This window comes from Myxine glutinosa, chromosome 10 (assembly GCF_964187855.1).
Source record: "Myxine glutinosa chromosome 10, kmMyxGlut1.1, whole genome shotgun sequence".
NCBI classification, from domain to species: Eukaryota; Metazoa; Chordata; class Myxini; order Myxiniformes; family Myxinidae; genus Myxine; species Myxine glutinosa.
In genome coordinates this window covers 94,413,631-94,427,861 of record NC_136270.1, presented here as the reverse complement: position 1 = coordinate 94,427,861, position 14,231 = coordinate 94,413,631, and the positions used below count along the sequence as shown (strand labels likewise).

The window sequence follows — 14,231 nt, the reverse complement described above, 5'->3', positions numbered from 1 at the left end:
GTTTTCCAGTCGGTCTTTTCGGAGAGACATCGTAAGAGTGTGAGATTTATCAGGATTGAAAGACATGTTCCATTTGTTTGCCCAGTCTGTGATTTGGTCCAGGTCTGCAGAGAGTGAGGAGGCTGCAGACTGCTGATCTGAGGGATGAGGAATGGAGCGACAGAGAGTAGAGTCGTCAGCAAAGAGATAGAGAGGATTTTCAACCTCTGTGCGGTTATGCAGGGAGTTTTAGTTATGCAGGGTGTTTTAGTTATGCAGGATGGTTTTATTAATATGCAGGGTGGTTTGGTTATGGTGGGTGTTTTGGTAATGCGGGTTGGTTTGGTTATTATGTCGGGTTAAGGTCAACATAGGCCAAAGGTCAACCACTTTTTTTGAATTTCTAAAATCTTCAAGTTACATCCGATTGACTTGAAATTTGAATAGGCTTTTCATACTAGTTAATTGAATTCATCCACCAACTATTTTTGAGATTAATATTGGTCATAAATTCAACATATGCCAAAGGTCAACTGCTTTTTTGGAATTTCATAAAATCCTCAATTATTAGCCGATTGACTTGAAATCTGAATAGGATTTTCATATCAGCTGAATGAATTCAACCACCAACTATTTGTAAGATCAGCATCGGCCAAAAGGTTATCATAGGCCGAAGGTCACAAACAATTTAAAAAATTTAAAATCCTCAATTTTCATCTGATTCAATTGAAATTTAAATGGGATTTACATATCAGCAAACTGATTTCAACCACCAACTACAGACATGGCATTTAATATGGAATATTTTTTTTTTCTTGACTTGAGTTTACTTTCTTAACTCAGTATATCAATCTGGTGAGTTTCTTTTACACTTTGGTGATTTATTTGTTAAAAGAACCATGTCACTGATTGTCTGTCGCAGCAAGAAGTGAACAACAGGATTATATCACAGGTGGCGTGGCAAAATGTACGGACAGGTGCATTTGATGATTGGCTTCACAGTCGGGTATACAAGGGTTGTTGCGTTCTGTATTAGTGGAAAACAACCGCTGCACGTCTCCAAAAGTTATTGCCGCTTCCTCTGGAGATGGTCCGTCAACTCGACAATGCTGTTTGTCATGGAGTGGTGGCTTTACGAAATTACGGCATGAAACAGCGTGCTGTTGCTCGGCAGTATGGCATCACTCAAGGTCAGGTGTCAAAGATCCTGAAACGAAATGCTCAGAGGGGTGTCCCTACTCCAATACCGAGGCCAGGACGTCCCCGCAGAACCATAAGGAGGGATGATCGCCAGCTGCACCGGTTAGTCCGCAATGGCCGTACCAAGTCAGCTAATCGGCTTAGGGCTGAGTGGCAGCAACTGACAAATGTGCCTGAATCCAGAAGGTTAGTCAACCAACGACTGGTTCACGCAGGCTATCATGCCAGGCGTCCGCTGAGAAAGCCATGCCTGACCAGACAACACCGCCAGCGCCGATTGCAATGGGCCAGCGAGCACCGTCAATGGCAGCCAGGACACTGGAATCACGTGATCTTCAGTGACGAGTCTAGATTTCTGGTCTATCGTCAAGATGGCCATGTCCGAGTGTGCAGACAAGTGCATGAAGCCTACAACAAAGATTGTATAGTGCCAAGAGTCCAAGCTGGAGGTGGTGGGGTGACCGTTTGGGCTGCTTTTCATGCAGGGGGCAAAACTGACCTGGTTGTCCTGAATGGAAACCTGAACCAGTTCAAGTACAGGGCCATTCTGGAAGAAACATTGCTTCCATTTGCTCGTGCAGCCTTTCGAGGAAACTTTGTCTTCCAAGATGACAATGCGCGGCCTCATCGTGCTCGCATGATCCAACACTTTCTTGCTGACCGCGGTGTAGAGCATATGGAGTGGCCTGCCATGTCCCCGGATATGAATCCGATAGAGAACTTGTGGGCAGAATTAACGCGTCAAATCGACCACTTGGACCAGCAGCCCACCTCTGTGCGTGAATTGCAGCAGTCTATTGTCACTGCATGGCAAGCGATTCCTGTCCAAACCTTGGCAAATCTCGTGAACAGCATGCCTCAACGTGTACGTGCTCTCCTGAATGCTCGTGGGGGTTACACGAAGTACTGAACTGTAATTTTACTGTCCGTAATCCCAGTCGTAATTTAACTTTTGTTTTTGTAAAAAAATTAATTGGCTAATGTGAAAAATAAAGAGACACTTCTGGAAAACGTACAGAAGTTTAACACAGCACTGTCCATGAATTGAGTTCGATATCAGTTTACATCACTTTCAAGGATCAATTTATTTGTTTAGAAATGTCAAATGTGGTTTTTGTTTCTTTTAAAGGTCACGTTAACAAAATCTAGAATAATTTCAACATAATTCCAATGAACTTTTGGTTCTAAGACATCTTGAAAAGTAAGTTCACCCCCACAAAAAAAAATTCCATATTAAATGCCAAGTCTGTATTTTTGATATCACCATTGGCCAAAAATTCAACAAAAATCAAAAATTTCTAAAATCCACTATTTTAATCCGATTCACTTGAAATTTGAATGACATTTACATATCAGCAAACTGAATTCAACCAACAACTATTTTTGAGATCAGCATTGGCCAAAAGGTCAACATAGGCCAAAGGTCAACCACTTTTTTCAAATTTCTAAAATCCTAAATTTTCATCCGATTGACTTGAAATTTGAATCGGATTTTCATATCAGCTTACTGAATTCAACCACCAACTATTGTGGAGATCAACTTGGCCAAAAGGTCAACACAGGCCAAAGGTCAACAACCATTTGAAATTTCTAAAATCCTCAATTTTCATTTGATTGACTTGGAATTTGCATGGGATTTTCATATCAGCGAACAGAATTCAACCACCAACTATTTTTGAGATCAGCATTCGCAAAAAGGTCACCATAGGCCAAATCCCTTTTTTCAAATTTCGAAAATCCTCAATTTTCATCCATTTGACTTGAAATCTGAATATGATTGGCATATCAACCAGCTGAACCCAAGAACAAACTAATTTTGAGGTCAACAAAGGCCAAACGTCAACAACCATTTCAAATTTCTAAAATCCTCAATTTTCATCCGATTGACTTTAAATTTGAATAGTATTTTCATATCCGTCAACTGAATTCAATCACCAACAATTATTGAGATCAAAATAGGCCAAAAGGTCAACAAAAGCCAGATTTCTAAAATCCTCAATTTTCATCCGATTGACTTTAAATTTGAATAGGATTTTCATATCCGTCAACTGAATTCAATCACCAACTATTGTTGAGATCAAAATAGGCCAAAAGGTCAACATAGGCCAAATTTCTAAAATTGTCCATTTTCTTCCGATTGACTTGAAATCTGAATGGGATTTGCATATCAGCATACTGAAACCATGCACCAACTAATTTTAAGGTCAACATAGGCCAAAAAGGTCAACATAGGCCAAAGGGCAACAACTTTTTTGAAATTTATAAAATCCTCAATTTTCATCTGTTTGACTTGAAATTTGAAAACTGTTGTCATATCAGCGAACTGAATTCAACCACCAACTATTTTGGATGTCAACATCGGCCAAAAGGTCAACATAGGCCAAAGGTCAACCCAAGTGTAAACCATGCCAACCCACGAGCCTTTGCCCAAGTGTAAAATAAATAACTCCCAAAACATTTCGATCAACACACACACTGGGACTGCACTTTGCACCACTATGCTGTCCCTATTTTATTAGTCCCCTACCGGTGTACACCCTGAGGACCCTATAGGTTTGCACTCCGTCCCTCCGTCTGTCAGTCTGTCAATCTGTCAGTCTGTCCGTCCGTCACGCAAAGAACAGTTTTCCGGACTTTTTGTCTAAACTCTTAATGCTAATCATTTCAAACTTGGTGCATGGTTTCCCCATGATAAGTTACAGATCAAGTTCCAACTTCACGACGTTTCGATCATTTTTGACAAAGTTATGGCACTTTGAACGTTGGAAATTTCCCCAACAGTTTTCCGGATGACAGACTGCCGGTAGGGGCCATGTATTGCAGCGCAATACTCAGAATGCTTGTTTATTCTTATCCAACCTATGCACCCTACATTTCCTGATGTTATATTGCATCTGCCAATATTTTGCCGAATCAATGGAGGTAACAAGATCTTCCTGAATCTGATAAACATCCCACGCCTTCCCAATCTGCAAATTCAGAAAGTCGACTCTGAACCCCACTATCGAAATCATTGATGCAGATTATGAATAACAACGGTCTTGGAATTGTTCCCTGAGGTAACATACTGTATCATACTACCATTCAGACTACTCTTTGCTTCCCATCAGTGTTATGGATTCGTCACTTCCGTTGTTGTGGTTCTCATCCACTGTATACATTTTTGGTTCCATGTGCTATTGTTGTTATCGTTTAAGTGAGATGGAGATAACTGTTTACAAAAGGTAAAAAAAAATTAATGTTTTAAAAGAATTCGGAAACCAGATCAGGAACTGGACGAAGAGGAAGAGGAAGAGAAGGTGGAGCAAGAGAGGTCGGACAAGAAAGCCGAGCTGCTTTGAGGTCTTGAGAAAACGCTGGCGATCGGGGGTCACGAGTGAACTTTGGGTTTCCTGGGAAAGGGATTCCTGCGACAGAGTTGTTACGCCTCGAGAACGGGCCCATTGGCCATTTTGCCTCGCGCCCATTTTCGCATCGCTCCAGGCTTTTCACCTCGCTTCAACCATTTAACTGCATCCAGACATTAACCTGGTTTGCATGTGTAACGTTGATTTTGAGTGGGAATTTGCGGTTCGCCGATTGGGAGCTGTTGAACGTCCATACCTGAAGGTGTGATTTCCCCGTCGCCTCTTGAGGATACCTTTGCCCATCTTTGGCAGTGTGACTGTCAAACGAATGGGATTCTGGTCTCGATACGACATCGTTCTGACGATCACCGGAGCGTGGATCGACTTTGGCTTGAAGCCGGGAAAGAGACATTGGGAATGTTATTTTCGCTCACTTGGAGCACAGTGAGTTATATTGTGCGAAACTGATGGTACCATCATAGCAATGATATATTGGTTGTACAATTGATTACTATTGCTTTTGTGTTGTTATTCTTGTGTGACTTTAATGCAATACTTGTGTGTTGGTAACAATTGGTGTGGTTTCACCATTGATCTTTGACACACAGAATAACACATCTTTCTGCCGTGACTCCTCTCGGGGCTCGGAGGTACACCGTGACCGGGGTTTGGGGAGGAGCACGTAACATCAGGAAGGCAGTTTCCAATCCAGTTAGGTAAACAACAAGCACATCGAGGAGCAAAGTCGAATTATCCAATCCACACCACAAATGTATGGATGAGACTGGGGAATGGAGTCAACACACAAATAAAAACAGAGCGTGAAACAATAACAGAAAAACAGACATAACCAACCGGAGTGGTATTCTTAGCTTTAAAAAGTGTCAACGAAAGAGGGAAGACCCAACAAATGAACAAGCTCTGACCCAGAAACAGAACCCAAGAACATCAAGTGCAACAAACTGTTCGTGAAACAGTCAAAAGATAGTAAATTGTGCTCAAGAACATTCATAGACTTCTGTGTATTTTACCATCTATACATATTTTTGCATTTTCATTTCACATTTCTATTCTTAACAATCTGTTCAAGTCGTTTATCGATGAGATTGCTGTAATACCTATAAAGAGCTGTTTGAAAGAATACATTGAACTTTTTACGTATAATAAAGAATCATAAATATTGGTACAGAAATAAATATGTATTCCAATTTTAACTTCAACCAAAGATTTATGTTTCAGAATTGGCTAACACTTCAAAAAGATGGAAAGTTGATGTCCTTCCCTGCACCTGAGGATATTGTTCATGTCCCTGATGACGACAAATTTGAAGTCCCTGAAGGGAATCAATATGTTTACAATGATGCTCTCTGGTGACATTTATTTCTTGTGGTGATTGTATTTTAAACCCTCTTCCACGATCTATATAAATGATTAAATTGCAAGTAGTTTGATCTCAAAGAACACCGAACAAGGTAAGCAAAATGTCGTATGTTGGAGTCAATATTTACTTTTGAAATTATTATTTTATCGTGATAAAAATTAATTATTGTGATGTTCAGACAAAGTGCATTGAAAAAAGGAAACCAATGATACAGATGCATGGTCCAGAAATCTAAATGTTTTTTTTATTTTGGTGAAGTGTAAGGTGGAACATTTTCATGATGTATTAATCGGTGTAATTTGCCCTTTTATCACCAGGTACAGGATTGATGGAGGACATCATGTTTGAAGGAAATCAATCATTGCCACCCAACGTGTTCCTCCTCACCCCCATCTTCCACGAGCCAGCAAGCATCAGACCATGGGCTTTTGGTGTTTTCTTCGTCATCTACCTCGTCACGATCACACTGAACCTGATTCTCATATTGATCATTCTCTGTCGAAAAAAGCTGCACAAACCGGTCTACATATTCCTCGCTCATTTAATGACAATGGATATTGTTGGTTGTACAACAATAACGCCTCGTCTGATGTACAGCATCAGTGAAAATAACATGATTACAAAACCTGCCTGTTTTATTCAACTCTTCTTTGTTTCATTCACTGCCACAATGCAATCTTACATACTCAGCATCATGGCCATAGACCGCTACCTGGCAGTTTGTCATCCTCTTCGCTACAATGTCCTGCTCACCAACAGCAGAGCTCACAAAGTGATGTTGCTCACCGTTTGCTGGTCATCTCTGCTTATTGGTATTTATGTTGTGTTATTGATTGGACGAACATTTTGCAAATATCCAGAGATTCACAAGGTAGGTTGTATTCATATGGCTGTGGCTAAACTTTCATGTGAAGATTTCACCATAAACAGTTTATATGGGATTGCATGTGCTTCTCTCACCACTGTCGCTCTCATCGTCGTGGTCGTTTTCACATACACCCGCATCTTGTATGTATGCCAACATTCTGGACCATCTTCAAAGGGGAACAGGAAAGCCCTGCACACATGTGTCACTCACTGCTTGGTACTTTCACTCTTTATTTTCTCCAATGTTTTTGCTTTGATTTCCTTGCGAATGTCGTCCACAAACTATTTCCCACAATATTTACAACACGTGAGTGATTCCTTGTTCTATCTGGTTCAGCCTCTCGCCAATCCAATTATCTATGGACTGCGAACCGCAGAGATCCGCCGCAGCCTCACGCGATTCACAAATGTGCGAATATTTTGGAATAAAAATCATCTCCTGGCATAATTATCCTGATTCATAATCATCTGTTTTGAAGCAACTTAATTGTGTGTCTGATGAATAAAAATCTACATATTCATTTCGTACAAAACAAAAAACACCATTGGAATACAATTTTTCTTTGTTTCTTATTAAAACTTTTGAAACATTTAGTCTGAAAACTTTAGATAGCAAATTAATTTATGTTCTAACTAAAAAAACAAAGGAAGACATTTTAAGTTTAATTTTTTGGTTTGTGGTTGATTCTTTCTGAACAAAATCAGATAAACTTCTCTCGGATGAAAGAAACGCAACTTATAAATACAATCACTTTTGTGTCTCCAGAAAAAAACGAATTCATAATCTTCCTGCTCATTTTGTTCAAAAGGTTTTTGTTATGAAGTGTGAGTTTGTACAAAGTAGCCAAATGATGGTATGAATAGCCACACAAATTACTTTATCCTCCAAAGCAGATTTGTTATACACATTCATATTTATAACCATCCAGTTAGGTCTGTGCTGCACCATCAATGTGGATACAATCTGTGCATACACCGATAAAATGCTTCTTCTGAAAGATATTTTCTTGGGCTCGAAAATCATTTAAGATCGCATCTCATTTGAAACAAATTTGTCACTCAAGTGGTATTTTTGGTGCATGCAGTACCAGCAAAATTAAATGTCGAACAAAATAATAAATCACTGCATGAGGGAGAGAGGGTGTGGTTGTGTTTTTATATTTCACAAAGGTTTTTATATTTCACAGAGGGATATCCTATGGTGGATACAAAGGTAATTTTGTGTTCTATTTTGGAGGGTTACGAGGAAAGCCAAGATGCCCAAGAGGTATGAACACACGGCTTTAATGTCGGAGGAGAAATTCACCAGCACTGGTCATTGATGGAGGTGGAAGATGTCATCGTGTCTTTCACGAAGAGTTGGTGAGTTATCGATAACACCTGAACAAATTACAAAGTCCTATCACCCTCAGTCAAATGTCAAGTCTGACCATCCCATTTGTGAAAGAATGGACCAAAACAAAACAAAAGCGTTCCCTGGCCAATCCCACATGGTGGGAATAATTGTGGGATTCAAATATATAGCAGTAGAAATACAGATTTGTAACTTATTTAGACTTCAACAAAGGGTCAAAAGAAAATCTATATTGACAACATCATGATTCAAAACAGACGGAGTCGGATTGTTGAAACTTGTTTAAAATGTTGGATTGTTGGAACCTTACCAGGTGCTGATTGTGGAAATGACGACGTTTTACTCGTCTCAAACATTAAAACTCAAATGGATAAAGCATTTATGGATATTGAACAGATTTGATGTTTCAAACGTCCCGGATCAATAAAACATAAAATCGACAAATTTCAAGAGCTTCTGGAAAAAGAGAAGAAGAAACACCGGAAAAAAAGGAGAAACACCAATGTACACAGGTAGAAATGAACAATTATAGAAACAGTTTCAAGGAAATACCGTAATGAAGAACCAACAACTCTGTAAAATTACTTTCTGTAAAATTAATAACTAAAATTAATGAAGAACCAGCCTGGTGTTGGCTTCAAGGTTAAGGTTGATGTCTTTGGATCTTTGGGTCTTGAATTTGAGCCCCTGTCGTCCCGTTGAAATAAAACAAAGCGGGTTGAATCAGCCCGTGATCTTTCCGAGGTCGTCAAAATGAGTCACAACTTTATGGTAACAGGGGCACTGCATCGGAGGCACAACAGTGCGACCAAAAACAAGAAAAAATGATGCAACCAGCAGCTACAGGCTACATACGAAAAAACAACAATGAAGAACCAATATCTGTAAAATTAATGAAAAACAAATAACTGTGAAATTGTTTCAACTTCAGTGTTGGAGTTTGAAGAAAGCAGAGATAAAGTGTTGCACTCCTGATTTCATTCATGTTACAGGTGTAAATCGTCCATTTTTATGAGCTCAGATGCTTTCATGTGGAAGTTTCCTCCCCTCGGTCGTTTTTCCTTCAAATGTCCCTCTGTTGTGTTCCTTTAACTTTCTGTTGGTGTGTTTCCCTCGTTTCAACTGTGTTCAGGTATATATGACTTTACCTTAAATTACAACAATCTTCGTGATGCTTTGCCAAAGTCTAAATAACCCAACCGTTTCTGGGAGACCGAATTTGTTTTCAATACCGAGAAGTGAATGTGGAAAGGGAAAGCACCAGAGTGGATAATGAACCAAATGATTTGACATGAGAAACAAGGGAACAGCGAAACAGTCAATGAGACTTAAACACCAAAACAAACAGGCAAATCTAATCATGTGAATGAACAAAATTAAATTAAATCTGAGCAAACACCAGGACATTGCATCCATTTCCACCCATCTCACATTGTGAAAGTGAATTATCAGACAACTCTTCGCTTTTAAATCAGTAAATGCTGTTAGTGTTGATATACCCACGAGGATGCAAAGCTGTATTTGCTGTTTGAGAACTTGTGACATTCATATCGCTTAAATGCTCTTTTATAATATTGAAGTGCGTTACATATTTGACAAATTTGTACAAGCGACATCATTGAGAAATTGTAATATTATGGGAGAAATTTGTTAATTATATAAAGTGTCCAATCCTGTAGAAAGGAGTTTTCACAAGACAGCATTGAATTGGAATCTTTAACATAACTGATTCAAATGACGTCACGAGACCAATATTTATTCTCTCCATGAGTATCAAACCTCTTCAGTGAGGTTGGGTCGAGTTGGAAATGTTTATTCAAGATGGAAAAGTAAGACTGACAAAGCTGGGTTCTTGAAAGAGTGGAAACGATTCAATTACGTCACTATTATTACCTCTGCTACCGAAGGTGGATGGAGGTTGTGTTTTCACCCCTGTCTGTTTGTGTTTCGTTCTGTGAACAGGATATCTCATAAAGTTTTGGACAGATTCGGACGAAATGTGCTGGAGATGTTGGGTGTGTGACAAGTACGAAATGATTAGATTTTGGGGAATATCTGGATCCGAGAATTGTTTAAGTGATTCTTCACCATCGAGTGATCAGACAAAAACTATATATAGCATGATATTTCAAAAGGTTCTGGATGAATTGTGACAAAACTCGGTGGATGAGTTGGGTAAGTGATGAGAACCAGCCGATTAGACTTTGGTTCAGGTCTGAATCCAGAACTGGTCTCGCAGTGGGATATACAGTACAATGCAAACTGTTCAGCCGGGCGGAGGTTTGCACTCCACCGAGTGTCGTTCTCGTTATTATCAAGTGAAACAAAATGATATTTGAAACAAGAACGAATATATAAATTAATTGATGTAAATTATAACTTTGAAAAGTTGATTTTGAGTTATTTTATTGAGAAATATGTTATTTGTATTGAAAAGCATTGCTCAGAATATTTACCAATATCTTCATTAACTGATTTTTGGTTTATATTTTGTTGAAGAAGTTCTTCATGAATGAATGAAAAACCTACTGAAGTTCTAAAAAGCATTAATTTCTTCTTATATATAATAATAAATGGCACTGTGGAGTCAGTCAGTGTGTGTGTGAGTGTGTGTGTGTGTGTGTGTGTGTGTGTGTGTGTGTGTGTGTGTGTGTGTGTGTCTCCTCCATAACTCCACTCCAAAATATTTCCTGATGTGAAATTACATCTGCCAATATTTTACCCAATCAATTGAATCAACATTATCTTTCTGAATCTGATCACCTCCCCACCTTCCTTCAACCACCAATCTGCAAATTTAGAAAGTCAGCTCTTATCTCCTCCATCCAAATCATTGATGTGCAGCCGTGGCCAAAAATGTAGGCATCCTTGCACTTTTTTCAAATAACTCACAACTCACAACTCACAATACAAATGGGTCATAGATCATGTGCATGCAATTTCAGATTTTTAGGATAAGGAATTTAATTAAAACATCTTTGCCTGGTATACCACTTCACCTAGTATATGCAGCGAACACATGAACAACAAATACAGAGACGAATGACAAGCTGAATGCAGTTGAGATGTGGGCATATCGGAGAATGTTCTGCATATTCTACACAGATGGGAAAATTAATGAAGAAGTGCTGGAAATGGCTGGAGAAAAGAGAAAATTCGTGCATGACATGAAAGAGAGAAAGACACAATACTTCGGTCACATCATTAGAGCAGATGGTAGAGCCAGAGATTGGAGTGGAATATCGATGGGAAATATAGGAGAGAGAGGCAGAGGAGAAAATGGATATAACGGACAACAGGAGATGCAGTTGATCCTTGTGGAATGTGTAAAGGCAGCACAGGATAGACAGATGTGGAGATCAATGGCAGTCAACCTGTTGAGAAGATGACACCAACAAACGAACGAACCACTCAGTCATGAGAGCAAGAGGATGGGAGCGAGATGGTCTTGGAGCCAACTGGGATGTGGGGCACCTCTATTCGCAAGCAATATAATTCAAAGATGAATGATTCATTTAGCATTTGGGTGAATATGATTTCCCAACAGTCCAGCCCGAGTAAACATAAAACATTTGAAAAATGCTGCAGCCAAATGTTTTGACAACATTATTTTGCAGGGTTTTGAAAACATGGCGAAAACATGATCAGAAAACATTGCATTGATATTCAGGAAGGGCATCCGGCCATAAAACATTGCCTCAAACAGGGAACCATGATTGTCATGGGGCCCGCAAGGCTAACCCCTGCTCAAGCGGGGAAACTGGCCTTAAAACGAGCATTCATATTCATTTCATTCATTGCATGCTTAAAACATTTAAAAGTTTATGATGTTAATTTGTAACATCATAACGTTTAAAATGTTACAAAAATAGTGTTTTGCGCAAAATTTTAATATTTTTAAAACCATTCAAAATAATGTTTTCTTAAAGTTTGGCACAATGTATTTGCAGTATGATGCTTTAACAACATTGTGTTACCCAGGATGTCCTGTATTGATTTGGTCGACAAAGGGAATGGGATAGTGAGGATCACAGTATGGGAACAAAAGATCACAGTTGGGTACGGTGGACAAAAATGAATTTAGGATGGACCATTGTCCTGAAGGAATGCAAAGAAAAGCACAAAAGCACAAACTCATAATGGCAAGCACAACCCAGTGATGTTGTCCGCAGTTAACTTGATGATTATATCATCTTTTCTCAGTTTATTTGGATTACTTGTCTCAGAATACTTCCACACAAGAACAATCCATCATTTTGCTGTCTTGCTGTGGCCCAGGAGTAATGAAAGGTAGGAAACAGGCAATCATCTCATACATCTCATGACCTGACTCCCTAATCCTTCTCCCATTTCCCCACTAATTCACAGGCAATGCATATGTGCCTCATACCCAAGACTTTTATGAACTGGCTAACCGTGATTGAAATTCAACCAAAGTTGGCAGGAATTTGTTCAGGGTGCAAGCGATAACTCGTCTAATCTTTGTGAAGACCCAATGGGATATTTAACATCCACCAGCTAATGCTAGCATACAGGATTCCAACTTAACGTCCATCCAAGTGATTGCACGTATTTTGTGATTTGCGTGTCATGTATTTTGCAGTGAAGTCGTCTGTCTGCAAAGTACCCATCTTAAGCCAGGACTAGAATTCAAAGTATGCGACCCCTGCATCATTCTGTAAGACTCACACATTTTAAATGATAAATTGAATTTAAAGAGGAAAACAAAAAAATTAACAAAGAAAGAGGGCAACAAGTTACGCAATATTAAAATCTTTGATGGAAATAAAACTGTTGTGTGATTTCATGTCTTAATGCTTGTACTGTTTATAACAAATGCCTTGTTACAAACGAAAGTTTTATGCACATATTGTAACTCTATCAATATCATTCCTTCGGGAAAGGAGAACACAAGCCCAGGAGGAGCAGAACAGGTCTGATCTTGTTGGAAGCAGCAGAGGCAAATCATTGAAGCCAACTTTGCCTCAATTAAGCAAAGGTTATTTTCACTAATGAGGAAATGGACTTGCTGGGCATGGATTGTGAACCCCCAGAGAAATGATCGAATATTACACGAACTGCAAAGGCTTATTCAACATGCAAGAGCATCTAAACATTTACAAACTGACACATTGTTTCGGAAAATTTTCGTTGGAAAAACTTTGTATTAAGTTTTGCAATGAAATCAACTTGAAATAAAAATTTTTTCCCAATAAACAGACATAAATAAATAAAATATTTTTACCTCCACCACTGAAGGTGGATGGAGGTAATGTTTTCAACCCTGACTATCTGTTTGTTTGTTCAATACTTGCGAAAAAGGAAAAATTTTCAAGAATATTGGTTGGTCCTGTGCGTCGTGACCAGGCAATTTTTTTTTTTTTTTTTAACATTTCAAGATGAGGTTGGTCCTCATCCCAACTCTCTCTTCCTCATATGTGGTGATTTCAATTGTCACCATGCCAGTTGGCTGGGTGTGGGTACCTCTCTCACCAGCCATGGCTCCTCAGCAAAGGACTTCTGCGACTCACTGGGACTGACACAATCTGTCAATTTCCCGACCCGGATCTCAGTCAAAGGAGCATCTTCTCTTCTGGACTTGGTTATGACTAACTTCCCTGAAAATGTCTACTGCTCTTCTTCTGCTCCAATCGGCTCATCTGATCATGTGCTTGTTAAAGTGGACATCTCTCTGACCATTCTCAGGGAGCCTGCTCAGCGTCGACGAGTCTGGCATTTCACTCAGGCCAACTGGCACGGTCTTCAAGCAGCCATCAATCATCTGGACTGGTCTCCCATCTCTACCACCTCTGACATCAACTCATCCTGGGAATTCTTCCAAAGTAAATTGCTCTCTCTCTCATGCACAGATTTATCCCATCTCGTCTTCAGTTGTCATACCCTTCCTCCCATCCATGGTACACGGAATCTTGTGGTGAGGCTGTTGCCCAGAAACAACTTGCTTTCGTCTCCTGGAAAGCAAATCCAACGGAAGGAAATCTCATTTCCTTTCACAAAGCCCGAAACAAGTGTGTGACCACCCTCAGGAGAGCCGGGAAACAATATATATCCATTCTCAAGACCGAACTCTCTTATCTGCCTC

General features: G+C 39.4%; 1 protein-coding gene and 1 long non-coding RNA gene across 4 annotated transcripts in view; both read left to right on the top strand.

The window, feature by feature from the left end:
- Window positions 1-14,231, top strand: part of LOC137433946 (uncharacterized) — a 737,502-nt gene that overhangs the window by 522,938 nt on the left and 200,333 nt on the right. The window lies entirely within an intron of this gene.
- Window positions 6,236-7,222, top strand: LOC137433416 (olfactory receptor 52E8-like). Its single transcript, XM_068125748.2, has one exon. It carries the CDS (start codon window positions 6,236-6,238, stop codon window positions 7,220-7,222), a length of 987 nt encoding a protein of 328 aa, XP_067981849.2.

What these genes read in the sequence shown, in the direction of transcription:
- LOC137433416 (XM_068125748.2), top strand. Translation starts at nt 6,236, where the DNA reads ATGGAGGACATCATGTTTGAAGGAAATCAATCATTGCCACCCAACGTG.